The 14,358-nt window shown below is 31.3% G+C and overlaps 2 protein-coding genes across 2 annotated transcripts; one reads left to right on the forward strand and one right to left on the reverse strand.

Annotated features, from left to right (window-relative positions):
- The first annotated feature begins 6,150 nt into the window (after positions 1-6,150).
- LOC123913918 (flavonol synthase/flavanone 3-hydroxylase-like) lies at positions 6,151-10,004 on the forward strand. The gene is made up of 3 exons (XM_045964834.1): positions 6,151-6,578; positions 8,460-8,781; positions 9,619-10,004. Exons 1-3 carry the CDS (start codon positions 6,220-6,222, stop codon positions 9,886-9,888), a joined length of 951 nt encoding a protein of 316 aa, XP_045820790.1. The 5' UTR covers positions 6,151-6,219; the 3' UTR covers positions 9,889-10,004.
- Positions 10,005-10,219: 215 nt separating this feature from the next.
- LOC123913919 (NAP1-related protein 2-like) lies at positions 10,220-14,358 on the reverse strand. Its single transcript, XM_045964836.1, has 10 exons — positions 14,030-14,358; positions 13,567-13,689; positions 13,386-13,436; positions 11,758-11,829; positions 11,523-11,636; positions 11,368-11,429; positions 11,079-11,139; positions 10,907-10,963; positions 10,727-10,777; positions 10,220-10,554 (listed from the first exon to the last, which is right to left on the reverse strand). Exons 1-10 carry the CDS (start codon positions 14,141-14,143, stop codon positions 10,492-10,494), a joined length of 768 nt encoding a protein of 255 aa, XP_045820792.1. The 5' UTR covers positions 14,144-14,358; the 3' UTR covers positions 10,220-10,491.

A 14,358-nucleotide genomic window follows, 5' to 3' on the forward strand; every position in this document is an offset into this window, starting at 1 on the left:
CATACTTTTTTTCTTATATAAACATATAATCGGGCAGTTTTATATATATATATATATTAATGGCTTAACTACACATTTGGTCTCTTACGTTTATTTTATGTTTCAATTTGGTCCCTTACGTTTAAAAAGTATCAATTTGGTCCCTTACGTTTATTTTAGGTTTCAAGTTAGTCCTTTCCGTTAGTTTTGCCACTTTCAACGTTTGAACAGTACACGTGTCACTGTGTCCAAGTGCCACGTGTCAGTCCACATATGCAAATTGACTGTCACATGTGACAAAATTGACGGAAAGGACTAACTTGAAACCTAAAATAAACGTAAGGGACCAAATTGATACTTTTTAAACGTAAGGGACCAAATTGAAACTTAAAATAAACGTAAGGGACCAAATGTGTAGTTAAGCCATAAAAATGCATCATTGCACATATAAATGTAGGTATATGAAAAATTGATCAATATGACAATAATGTAAGGAGAAATGATGTGACATTGTAAGTGGATGACATGGCTAAATGAAGAAATTTTATTGGTTTAAGTGGATTAGAGTTTAGAGAACTAATAGGATAACTATCTAGGATTTATATATATATAGATATAGATAACAAGTAAGTAAATGTAGGAAGAAAGTGAAGGGTCAAAATAAAAGATGATAATCTATTGTTGAAAGAGGGATACAGTCCAGAAAAGTAAAAAAATGGGTTAATATATATATATATATATATGAAAACTAGCATCAACATTACCGTTGTTGAACCTATTGAAAAAGAGTATAGATAAGTTCAAATAAAGATTATAGCGAAAGTTGTTTGCTTTGTTGAGGAAGGAAGCAAGTGAGAGAGACGCAAGAAATCGGGTAAGTAGTGTGTGTGAGTGATTTGTGTGTTGGTGGTGGAAACACCAAAAATCTGCATTGCTGATCAGATCACTATCACGCAATTGGAATTTGACCGGTCTTGTCTATCATGTAGCATAACAGGTCTCCCTCATCACACTTCTATTTCTATCTATATTATATAAAATTTTAATGAAAAATTGTGATTTAATTTAAGACTTATTAGTTTAGTCAAAACAAAAATTTCAACTTATTGATACCAATGACACCATTTATTTATTTATTTGGTAAATTAGGTATTTTTTTAAGCAACTACAAAATTTAATATTTTAAGGTAATTAAAATTTATTTAAAGAGATGACATCTTTCGACAAATATTTTTTCATCTGTACCCGATCATAAATTGAATTCACGAGCAAATAGTTAAATAATTTTAGGTTTCGTTTTAGTTTTTTTTTTTCTTCATGATTACCCGTTTTGATACGGTGTTTATTTTGTTCAAATGTGCATATTTGCTTCGATCCAAATCCAGTGCAGACAGGGACGGATCCAGAAACTTATTGCACGGGGGGCCGAAAATAAGAACAATTATTTTGAGCCTTAAACATATTTTTTGTTAGTCATTTTGATTTTCAAATTTATCTTTCCTTTGTTAGTTTGGTCCTCAAATATGTTTTATGTTAGTTAGTTTATCCAAAAATTACTAATAATAGACATATTTGATAATATTTTGTAATTTCAATACATTTTATTTGACAATTAATATTTTATATATTTAAGGACCGATATATTTTATGTTAGTCATTTATTTTACCATAGTATAATTCATAATACTAAACTAAAATGTTATAGATAGATAATTGAGACATAATAATATATGGGGGCTGCTAATTTAGACCCAGTTGGGTCTAAATTAGCAAGGTGCACCTTTTGAGTTGGACAAAAATACCAATTTTTTAATTTTTTGGAAGAATAGAGCAACAGGGGCATTTCTGTAATTTTACGCAACAGTACACGCACCCCCCACTTCTTTTTCCCCCCCCAGGACACGTGGCAGCGTGTTAGTGGCCAAAAGCAGCGCGCGTGCATCACACGCACCGACAGACGCGCGTGGTAGTTGCTTGATGACGCGGAGAGAGAAATTTCTGAAAAAGGCAGGCCACGTGTCATGATCTGATTGGCTGCGTTAATTTTTTTCCATTTTATACTTTAAACTCGATTATTTCGTCGTAAATTAATTTTTTATTTTTTAATTTTTATACCAAAATTCATAATTTTTTTTTCTCTACAAATAGAGACTTGGTTTGTTTGATTTGAACACCGAAAAAAAAACGCAATTTTTCACTACTTTAAACTCGATTATTTCGTCGTAAATTAATTTTTTATTTTTTATTTTTTATACCAAAATTCATAATTTTTTTTCTCTACAAATAGAGACTTGGTTCGTTTGATTTGGACACAGAAAAAAAAAACCCAATTTTTCACTACCTTAATCTCATCAAATAACTAATAATCAACTTACTGAAACCATTTTACCAGCAAAATGGTTTCAGTTTACAACTCTCTGAAACCATTCTACCAGATAAATGGTTTCAGAAGCAAACACAATTAATAAATTACTCACTGAAACCATTCTACCAGTAAAATGGTTTCAGAATACAACTATGTGCAACCATTCTACAAGCTAAATGGTTTCAGAAGCAAATAACTAATAATCAACTTACTGAAACCATTTTACCAGGAAAATGGTTTCAGATTACAACTCTCTGAAACCATTCTACCAGATAAATGGTTTCAGAAGCAAACACAATTAATAAATTACTCACTGAAACCATTCTACCAGTAAAATGGTTTCAGAATACAACTATGTGCAACCATTCTACAAGCTAAATGGTTTCAGAAGCAAATAACTAATAATCAACTTACTGAAACCATTCTACCAGCAAAATGGTTTCAGATTACAACTCTCTGAAACCATTGTACCAGATAAATGGTTTCAGAAGCAAACACAATTAATAAATTACTCACTGAAACCATTCTACCAGTAAAATGGTTTCAGAATACAACTATGTGCAACCATTCTACAAGCTAAATGGTTTCAGAAGCAAATAACTAATAATCAACTTACTGAAACCATTTTACCAGGAAAATGGTTTCAGATTACAACTCTCTGAAACCATTCTACCAGATAAATGGTTTCAGAAGCAAACACAATTAATAAATTACTCACTGAAACCATTCTACCAGTAAAATGGTTTCAGAATACAACTATGTGCAACCATTCTACAAGCTAAATGGTTTCAGAAGCAAATAACTAATAATCAACTTACTGAAACCATTCTACCAGCAAAATGGTTTCAGATTACAACTCTCTGAAACCATTGTACCAGATAAATGGTTTCAGAAGCAAACACAATTAATAAATTACTCACTGAAACCATTCTACCAGTAAAATGGTTTCAGAATACAACTATGTGCAACCATTCTACAAGCTAAATGGTTTCAGAAGCAAATAACTAATAATCAACTTACTGAAACCATTCTACCAGCAAAATCGTTTCAGATTACAACTCTCTGAAACCATTGTACCAGATAAATGGTTTCAGAAGCAAACACAATTAATAAATTACTCACTGAAACCATTCTACCAGTAAAATGGTTTCAGAATACAACTATGTGCAACCATTCTACAAGCTAAATGGTTTCAGAAGCAAATAACTAGTAATCAACTTACTGAAACCATTCTACCAGCAAAATGGTTTCAGATTACAACTCTCTGAAACCATTCTACCATATAAATGGTTTCAGAAGGATTTCGGTGTCCAAATCAAACGAACCAAGTCTCTATTTGTAGGAAAAAAAAAATTATGAATTTTGGTATAAAAAATAAAAAATAAAAAATTAATTTACGACGAAATAATCGAGTTTAAAGTAGTGAAAAATTGCGTTTTTTTTTCGGTGTCCAAATCAAACGAACCAAGTCTCTATTTGTAGAGAAAAAAAAATTATGAATTTTGGTATAAAAATTAAAAAATAAAAAATTAATTTACGACGAAATAATCGAGTTTAAAGTAGTGAAAAATTGCGTTTTTTTTTCGGTGTCCAAATCAAACGAACCAAGTCTCTATTTGTAGAGAAAAAAAAATTATGAATTTTGGTTTAAAAAATAAAAAATAAAAAATTAATTTACGACGAAATAATCGACTTTAAAGTATAAAATGAAAAAAATCACGCAGACCCATTCATATGCTGACACGTGGCTGCCTTTTTCAAAAGCAAAATTTTCTCTCTCCAGCATATAATCTAGTGTGGCGCAGACAAGATGATCTGATAGATCAGGATGATCTGGGCTGTCTGATTGATCAGACAGTCTTAATGAGATCACATCTTGGCTGTCTGATGGAAATCAACGGTCTGTAACCATGGTCCTTCCGTACGCGCGCGACACTGGATCCACGTCTATTAATTGTTTAAGAAGGTGGGGCGCGTGGTGTTATTTTTTTTTTATGTAAAATTACAGAAATGCCCCTGTTGCTCTATTCTTTCAAAAATTAAAAGAATGGGTATTTTGGTCCAACTCAAAAGGTGCACCTTGCTAACTTAGACCTAACTAGGGTCTAAGTTAGAAAACCCCATAATATATATAGTATATACATATATGAGGGGGAGGGGGGGGGGCCTTGGCCACTGCCTGCCCCCCTTTGAATCCGTCCTTGAGTGCAGATATTCCTTTTGCAGTGAATCATGTACATTACATGAATCTACATGCTATAGATATGGTTTTGGTTGTGTTAGGAAGAAAAGTGGGGTGAAAGCAAGCTTGGAGAGACTTTTGGGCGTAGTATATTAAATATGGTGTTTATGTAGATGGTATATGAGCTACAATGATGTGAGATTTTAACCTAGTATGTTTCTTATGAGATTTTTCACACCGTCGATGACGTTTGTCATTTATATATACACTTGACTTGAATGATATCTCCCATGGTTTGATGTAGTATAAATCTATGTAGTCTTAAATCTTTAGCTTTAGTTCTTTCATAGTTTAATCCACGTCTAGTCAGCAATTGTTTATCACGTTTTCAACTACTGAACATACGAGGCAATTGTCGTAGAATAGAACACAAAATGCATCCAGAGATCTTTTAATTTGTGTGTTCGTAGAATAGAAAATTAACGGTTTGTGGGTTTTAATTGAATATGTTAATCTTGATGGGTCTCTTTGATAACGTATCAAATGAATTTTTATTTTTATTTTTTAAATTATAGATGATCTATATGATATAAACTTTCAATCCAACAGTGAATTTTGTAAAACGTGTATTCGTTATAATAATGTTCGCAACTTGTGCACCATGAAAGACTTAGTGAAGTCTTCCATATTAGCCAAAGCCGTCTCTAAATATCAATTTTTTCAACATATCGGTGCATATAACCTTCCTGAATCAAAAGTCTGTAGAACCAGCAAAAGAACTGGAAAAACCAATAGGAACCATTGGGGACTGGTTTCACTATTAAAATCTTAAAATATCATTAGTTTAGAACCGGTTTATTCTATCTTATGAAAAAAAAAATATATGATTTTATGAAAAACAAATAAAAAATCAAAATACTGGTAAGGTCAAGTATTGAATGTGTGTCTAGAAGGATTTTAGATCTAGTGTTTGATTAGGCAATGTGATTTAATAAGTTAATATTAAAATTTATCATATCATGTATTTGTAATTCAAATTCCTATCATGAATTTGAGCTGAGTTAGAAACCAGCAGAATATAATAAGAAAATTATTTGATGATTTATCTTATTACATTATATATTACATTATACTTCGAGATAAGAATAATAGTCCTCATAAAAAAGTACACATAATCAATACTTCCCCTGGTTTTGAATATAAGTAAAAAATAACTTTATAGATGCATTGAATAAAATATGTATCTAGACTATTTATGATTCAAATACATGCTTTTTTTCAATGAATTTAAAAAATTATTTTTACTTATATTTAAAACCAGAGAGTAGGTAGGAAATAAAAGACATTTTAAATTATAATAATTGAAGTTTAAATAACAATTATTGTAAGTTTTTGCAACAATTTTACTAGTCTTAGCAAACATGTCACGGCCAAATAATAAGGCCTAAGAAATGTCACTTTCAATTTCAAAAAATAAAACGAAAAACTTTCCATTTTTATCGAAAAGAAATGTCATAATTTGTCTATATTAAATGGTTTTGTATTTCATTTCAAAAGCTAACTCAAAGAATGAAGATGTTCAAACACATTTATACACAAACAACCAAAAAACCTGAGCAATGTGAAACTCCAACCGACTTCAACAACATATACATATAGTTCACATTTTTTTAGAAAATTATAGAAGCAAGAGATGGTTGAGCCAACTATTCCTACAGTTGACCTCTCTCCATTCCTTAAAGAAAACGAGCATGGCAACAAAAAGAAAGCTATAGAAACAATCACAAAAGCTTGTTCTGAATATGGTTTCTTCCAAATTGTGAACCATGGTGTTTCTTTAGATTTGATGAAACAAGCTATAGAACTATCCAAGACATTTTTTGATTATTCAGATGAAGAAAAGAACAAGATCAGTCCTTCATCTAATGCTCCATCACTTCCTGCTGGCTATAGTAGACAGCCTCTTCACTCACCAGACAAAAATGAGTACTTGCTTGTTTTTCCTCCTGGATCCAACTTCAATGTTTACCCTCAAAATCCTTCTAAGTTTAGGTAAATTAATTATATCACTTCTCATCAATTTATTCATGATGTTTTATTTATTTTACGGATTTTCCAGGGTGATATTTGACCGTGAGATAAGTAAAATTTAATTGGTATTAACTAATTGATCAATTTAATATTTTTGGTTTTGATCTCATATGCTCTTCTTAATTCATGGATGAAATTGATATATGTTAAGGAAATAATTTTTTTCAAAAATAAATAATTAATAATCATGAAAAATTAAGCTAAAACAAACATGCTTTAATAATGTCTATCTCTTTCAATGGTATTGGAAATACATAAATTATTTTTTACAAGGTCTTATTTGATTTGAGTTATTTGAATTTATCCATTATCATAAATTTTGTGTGGCTATTTAGAATCACTTAAGAAAATAGCTTATGATAATTTTCATAAATTTTATATTAACTTATTTTCATAAATTAACCGATATAGCTTATGAAAATAACTCGTAATATTTATCAAAATAATTTATTTTTATTTTATCTTTTACCATAAAAGTAGCTTATTGTGATAAGTATGTGTGCATTAAACTACAAATAAACTATTTATCCAAAGAAACTCTAAGTTCCATGAATTGTCTAGCTGCTCGATTGAAATTGTTTGTAAAAATGTAAGACTCACATTGAATTGAATACAAATAAGATTTAATTTAAAGCTAGTTTATATAAATTGGTTTTGTATGAATAAAAATACTCTCCAAAAGAAATACTCATATTTAATTAGTGTCTCGAGTGAAGAAAAAAAAGAAGAGAAATCTAATGATAACTCTTTGAACTTTGAAGAGCCATTTGGAAAAACGTCCAAACATCATTGTTTTATTACAAATCTCATCTAGCTAGCCTGTAAGAATTTTTGTCTATTTCTGGACAATAATTAGCTATTGAAAAAAATATTCTCACCTAAGATATATTGCCATATTGGTGTTTCAGTATACTGCCATTTTCCACTTGAAAACAAAACATGAAAAGAATCAAGACTCAATTTGGTCTAAGTTTTCTGTTCAACATAATTTGGTCTAAGTTTTTTCTCTGTCCAATTATTCTGACAAAAAAAATAATATCTACTTATTAGTCTATGATGATATTTTTATACGGAGAATAAATTAATCCCTGATTTATTATAACAGAAGATTAATTTATCATATAAAAATCTCAAAAAATAGATTTTATAAAATAAAATAAAAATATTATAGACTAATTTTTTTGTCTAGAGAATTAAATTTATTTACTATGCTCCAAAAGTGGACTGACTACTCAACTTTGACTCACAAGTGCCATCCTCACCGGGTAAATCTGGTAGATTTATTTCACTTTAATAATATTATTATACATTTAATAATGTAAAAAAAAAAAAATTATATAGTCAATAGTCACGACAATCAGGTGTGCAAGTGATTAGTGGACATTGAGTTACCGAGTTTATTTTCTAATGATAAAAAAATATAGTCACTATCCACTCATGAATTAGTTTTACTTTTTATTTGGTCAAGTCATTAGTTATATTTTTATTATTTATGAAAGTGACATCTTATCTTATAAATATTTTAAATATGTTCTTTAGCGACCAATAATGAATTAATTCAAGTGGTAAGAATATTGGTCCCCTTAAATATGTGGTCGGAAAAACTCATTTTACGTACCTCACATATAGTCAGATACTAATATCATGATAACAAAAAAAAAAGTTCATTAGCCACTCTATTTTACAATAATTTTTAAAGAATTTGAATTTTATCCTTCAAAATTATAAAATTAAACTTTTATCACGGAACTAACATCTTATCTTAAATAACATTCTAAATATATTGCGAATTATCTATCTTAGTCATTACTCCTTATCTATGATGATCATATATTGTGATAGGGAAGTGCTTGAAGAACTATTTGTACAAATGAGCAAAATTGGAGTGGTGATGGAGAACATCATAAATGAGTGTTTAGGTCTCCCTCCCAATTTCCTCAAGGAATTTAACCATGACAGAAGCTGGGATTTTATGGCGGCTTTGCGTTACTTCCCAGCTTCTAACGACGAAAATGTTGGAATCACTGAGCATGAAGATGGCAACTGCATTACCTTTGTTCTTCAAGATGAAGTTGGAGGCTTACAAGTCCTTAGGAATGAAGAATGGATTCCTGTTGTTCCTGCAGAGGGAACCATAGTTGTTAATGTTGGTGATGTTATTCAGGTAATCCTATGTTTGCACTCAAATCATTCATAGTTACTCTAAGACTTGCAATTGTGTTTAAAAAGGATTTTAAATAACGGTGGTGGTGGCATTGTGAATCTTGATATTGCAGAGAATCGCGGTCAAATGTGACTTGTGCAACCTTAGTTCTTGTTGAGGTTTTAGGATACATAAAAAAAATCATTATGATGGGATAGAGTTCATGGTTTTGTTGACCTTTATTTAAAGGACAAACCATTATTTTGGTCTATGAAAGTGTACCTCGCTGTCACATTATCAAAAGTGCAATTTGGTGCACAAACATCTCTTTTATTAGTCATTTTGATCCTCAAACATATTTTTTGGTAGTCAATTTGATCCTTAAATGTGTTTTTTGTTAGTCAATTTTGTCCATAAAATTACTAACAAAAGAGGCATACGTGGCGGGAAAGCAATAGAAGCGGTAATTGACAGCTAATCATATTTTAGTCCATAGTTCTTTCAGTGTAATAATACCTTTGAAGACTCCTCCTAGAGATCTTCAGAGTATCCTATTTGATGATATTTTCAAAATTTGCATGCCTATGAATGTGTATTTAGTTTCTTTTTCTTTTGGGCTTTTGACGTACCTAAAAAGAAGCATCAAGGATATGTGTAATTTTGATAGATTCATAGACCGATATAACAGCAAGTTACACTTCTAGTTGGAAAAAAAAAGTCTCTAAAGTGAGTGAGGGTTTATTATGATACTACATTTATATTTTTGGCATATACCTATTCATATTTTTGTGTCAATGATCTCAAATACTTGGATATATTTTTTTTGCTTCACATTCTAACGGTGTTGTCATGTTGAAGGTATTGAGCAACAAAATGTTCAAGAGTGCAACACACAAAGTTGTAAGAAAAGGAGAAAAAAGTCGGTACTCTTTTGTATTTTTCCATAACTTAAATGGAGAGAAATGGGTTGAACCATTGCCACAATTCACCAAAGAGATTGGGGAAGCACCAAAGTATAGAGGATTCTTGTATAAGGAGTATCAACAGCTGAGGTTAAGGAACAAGACACATCCACCTTCAAGGCCTGAGGATGTAATCCACATTTCTCATTATGGAATTGATACCTAGACAATTGTTTCATGTGTGGACTCATTATAAAAATATATATCCTTGCCTTGTGATGGCTTTTCGTCAAGTGTATTAAAATTGTCGTTAAGTAATAATATTTATATCATTGCGGATTATGGCAGCTCATTCAAAATGCAATACATTGACAGCAGAACTTTGCTGCTGCATGTTTAAGAGTATTGGAGGAGGATGGTCCAGCTGCCATGACCCAGGCCACAGACTGCATCAAATCCAGAAGGTATAAGTATAGTATTGACGCCATCCATTTCTATCCAATCAAAACCGACGTGCATTAGAGATAATGAAGCAAATTTTGTGCTTGCAAAGACAATGGTAAAATGGCGCAGCTATACACTAAATATACTGCATTTTAATATATATATGGTTCAAAAGAGTACCCTAAAAAAACCGATGGATCATTTGTAACTTAAAAAAAGTGCACTATAAATAAAACCAGAAACTTCGAAGGGCAATAAATATGTTACAGCCAGAGGAAAACCATCAACTGGCCTTGGTCTTTCATTCGCCCCTAAAGATCCCTAACATACTCCTATAACCTTGAAATAAATAAAACCAGGTAATGTCAAGATCATGCATTTTACACTATTCGTCATCATCATCGTCATCATCCGAGTCCTCATCATCATCCTCATCATCATCCTTTCCCTACCAATAACAAAATTTTGCACTTGTTATTTTAAAATAATAACAATACAACAACATACTCATATATTTTCTGTTTCTTGGGACCATACCTAGAATAATTAAATGAAATTTTGAACTTAACTACCTACTCCTATTTTACGGAGGAAGAAAAAAAAGAGCACTAAATAATTACCACATCACCAGCTTCATCCTCATCCTCATCTTCCTCGTCGTCAGGATCATCCTGTTTCATTTGAATCAACTACCATTAGAGACACAAGGATAAAAACTATAATAGAGTCTACAGAGTAAAATGAATCGTATGAAATATATAGAAGAATAATCGTCACTATCAAATCACAAGTTAACTTACATTGTTGAAATAATTAAGCGGATTTGGCCATAAATCATCCTTGATCATTTCTGCAGTCTACAATTTAGAGTAAAAAATTACACGAGAATCTAAACAGAAAACAAACAGCAATTGTTGTTACACAAATGCAAACTTTAGAAGAGTTTAACAAAAACCTGAAAAACATATATACCTCATCATGAATGTCCTCCAAATCATCTTTCTGCTCAGTGTCACTAAACCAGCTAAAGAAACTGCATTCATTCGCAAATCATAAATAATTATTTGTTCTTGTTGTCATTTACAAGAAGCTTTGACAAAAAATTGTATATCAAACCTCCAAATGTTCACCCAATGGATGCAAGAACGATAAATTATCGAAAATACAAAACTAGTGAAGGCGATATTCATAATTATTTTACTTTCTACAGACTAGTTTGAAAATAGCTTTCTTTGTTTTTCAATGTCTTGTATAGACTAACCTGATATCAGAAGCAGGCCGCTTGTTCCCTTTCTTCTCTTGACTACCTCCATTGGGAACTTCCTTCACATTTTAAGATCATGTTTTAATATATAAACAAAATGAAAACGAGAAAAAGCAAATAAACGAGAACAAAACTGAATTACATGGCCTTACCTTGCCCTCTTTCCAGTTTATGGGAGTAGCAGTAATCTTTGTTGTTCCTTCTTCATTGAAGGTAAAAGTCTTCACAAGCTTTGTTTCCTCAAAATAAGGATTGGGATTGAAGTTCTGAACAAAATATATTTTCAAAAGTTATTATTTTCATTTTACCGAACAATTTAAGTAAAACAGAAATGATTTGCAAAACACTTCTACGAATTATACAAGGGAAATAAAAGAAGAAACTTACAAAGGTGATTGAATAGCCTGATTTGACATCCTTATGGTCTTCAACCTCAAGAGAGCTTAAATGCTTAAATATCTATAAAAAATAACAAGTTATTAGCAAATTTGAAACAAGAGTATTCAACGCTATAGTTATCAAATCAAGATTGAAATTGTGAAACGGAAGAGCCAGTTTCTGAATCGTGAATCAAATCTTATGATTCATAATAGGTCCGAAATAAGTAGCAAAAACATAAATTGATATATAACATACCAAACTACAATTCAAGATTGACGTCATAAATCAAATGATAAGAAAAGTGGTTGGCTACACTAAGTTCATATTGCAATCATTAGAATAAATCGAGATACTTCATAATGAATCAGGGATTCATCATAATCAGGCCCATAGAATAAATCAGGATACTTCATAATGCAATCACCATATTGTCAACGTTAAAAAAAAATATCAGATGTGTATTAATGTTCTAGTGGTAGAATGTGATTTGTGCGCACGCGCTCATGAGGTCCTTGAGGTCCCATGTTCGATTCCCTATACTTCCTTTTTAAGTTCAAATTAAATTAAAATCGATAAAAAAATAATGTTCTAGTGGTAGAATCAAAGTGCGTGCGAGGTGCTTGATGTGTATTAATGTTCTAGTGGTAGAATGTGATTGTTGCGTGCGTGTGAGGTGCTTGGGGTCCCTTGTTCGATTCCCTATATACTTCTGTTTAAGTTCATATTCAATTAAAATCTTTAAAAGCCAATATTTGAACCCAGTACAAGTAAATCTCATTTACTTATGGTTTGTAAATGAGATTCACGAACAGTTCATACATTGCAACCTTCAAAATGATATCTTAAAATATGAACATTTAAATATACTTTAATTTGCATACATTCTGTTGGTAAAATAATAATAACAGAAAAACAGTTCATACATTGCAACCTTCTAAATTGTTCCCAGTTTCATTTACACCCACTAGTATAAACATAGGTCGACGACATTCCACATACACCCAATTGCAAAATGCAACTTTTGGATCTTAAAAGGCACATAAATAAAATTTAAATAAAAATATAATAATTTTACTAAAATCTAACTATGAAATTTAAAATGCCTCATATTATATTTTGGCACGGGCCTCAATGTGTTGGGCCGGCCCTGATCATAATGTACCAGGATCCAAGTCCAAAATAGATACACATAGGGTACTAATTGAGTTCTTATTTATCAAATAGAGATACAACGTGCATGTTTCGTAAGATACTAGTAACCATATCTAACATACTTCATGAGAGTACTTCAAAATAACATCTCAAGTAACGGAATGGAAAAGAGAAGTTACGACCCTAATAAACATTATCAAGTACTTATTCATGTAAAGCTGTGGTAAAATAAATTGAATAGCACTTGATTAAGCATTTCAATAGGTGCTCATAAAACGAGTTAATTTTGCAAGAGAAAAATTTGTTAGAAAACTACTCTCTAAACTTTCCAAAAGCTTAATGAGCAACAAATTCAAAGGCATAAAAATATAACTAGAACATCTTATATACAGGTTTTAAATATAGTTCGAGAAAGTCCATCAAAACACGACAAAAATACTTAATAAGAAAAATGTAATTGCATACGACAAAAGAAGCTGAACCTTTTGATCTTCTTCGCTCAAAAGTTCACCAAGAGCAGGATGGCTCAGAAACTGCACAAGGTTAAAAAAATACAGTAAATTAGTAAACAAGGTATTCCAAACAACAATTTCATAATTACTGTATACACAACACACAAATCCAAAATAAAAACATAAACATTAAGGAAACATAAAAACTCACCGCAGTTAGCCAAAAATCAGGGATAGACTTGATAAGATCAGTGCGCTTATCATACACAGGTTTCCTTATCTCATTGTACTTTTGCTCGATTTCAAGAACTTTATCGCTCGCCTCCTCGTTGATCTAAAACCATAACCACCATACTTAAATTAAATAACAATAATAAAACCCCCCATTTCACAACACAAAAACAAAGGTCAATTATTTCAGGAAATTGGACACTAGGGTTTCACAAAAATCAGATAAAGTCACAAATGTTCTTAAATATTACCTACACAAAAACTGATTTCAACATCAAAAGCCACTAAATTTGAATACATATTGAAAGCATGTATTGTAATAATGAATCAAATATAAATTAACCTGTAAAACTGAATGCATCAAATTGAAGACTCCAGAAGCATTAAGAACAAATATTAGAAGCTTCAATTTTGCGAAATTGAAAATATGAAAATTTGGGTACCTTTTCGAGCTCATCTTGAATTTCCTGCAACTTTTCAATGGAGAGGACAAGTTCTCCATCGATTTCGTCGTTGTTGTCGGAAACTTTCAACTTCTTGCTCTTGTCGGGTGCCATAGTTGTTGTTGTTCGGAAGCAGAGACAGAGAGAGAGAGAGGGTGTTGCGTTGAAACCCTAGCAGCAGCTGGAGACAACCTCGGTATTTTCGGTTGAAGCTCTAACTGAAATAAGTGTTAGGGTTTTTGGGGTTTATATTGGTCAGTGTGTGTGTATAAGGTACAGTATAACGCTGTAACGTGCCGGTGCACACAATACACTAACTACCGCACGAC

This window comes from Trifolium pratense, linkage group LG3 (genome assembly GCF_020283565.1).
Source record: "Trifolium pratense cultivar HEN17-A07 linkage group LG3, ARS_RC_1.1, whole genome shotgun sequence".
NCBI lineage: Eukaryota > Viridiplantae > Streptophyta > Magnoliopsida > Fabales > Fabaceae > Trifolium > Trifolium pratense.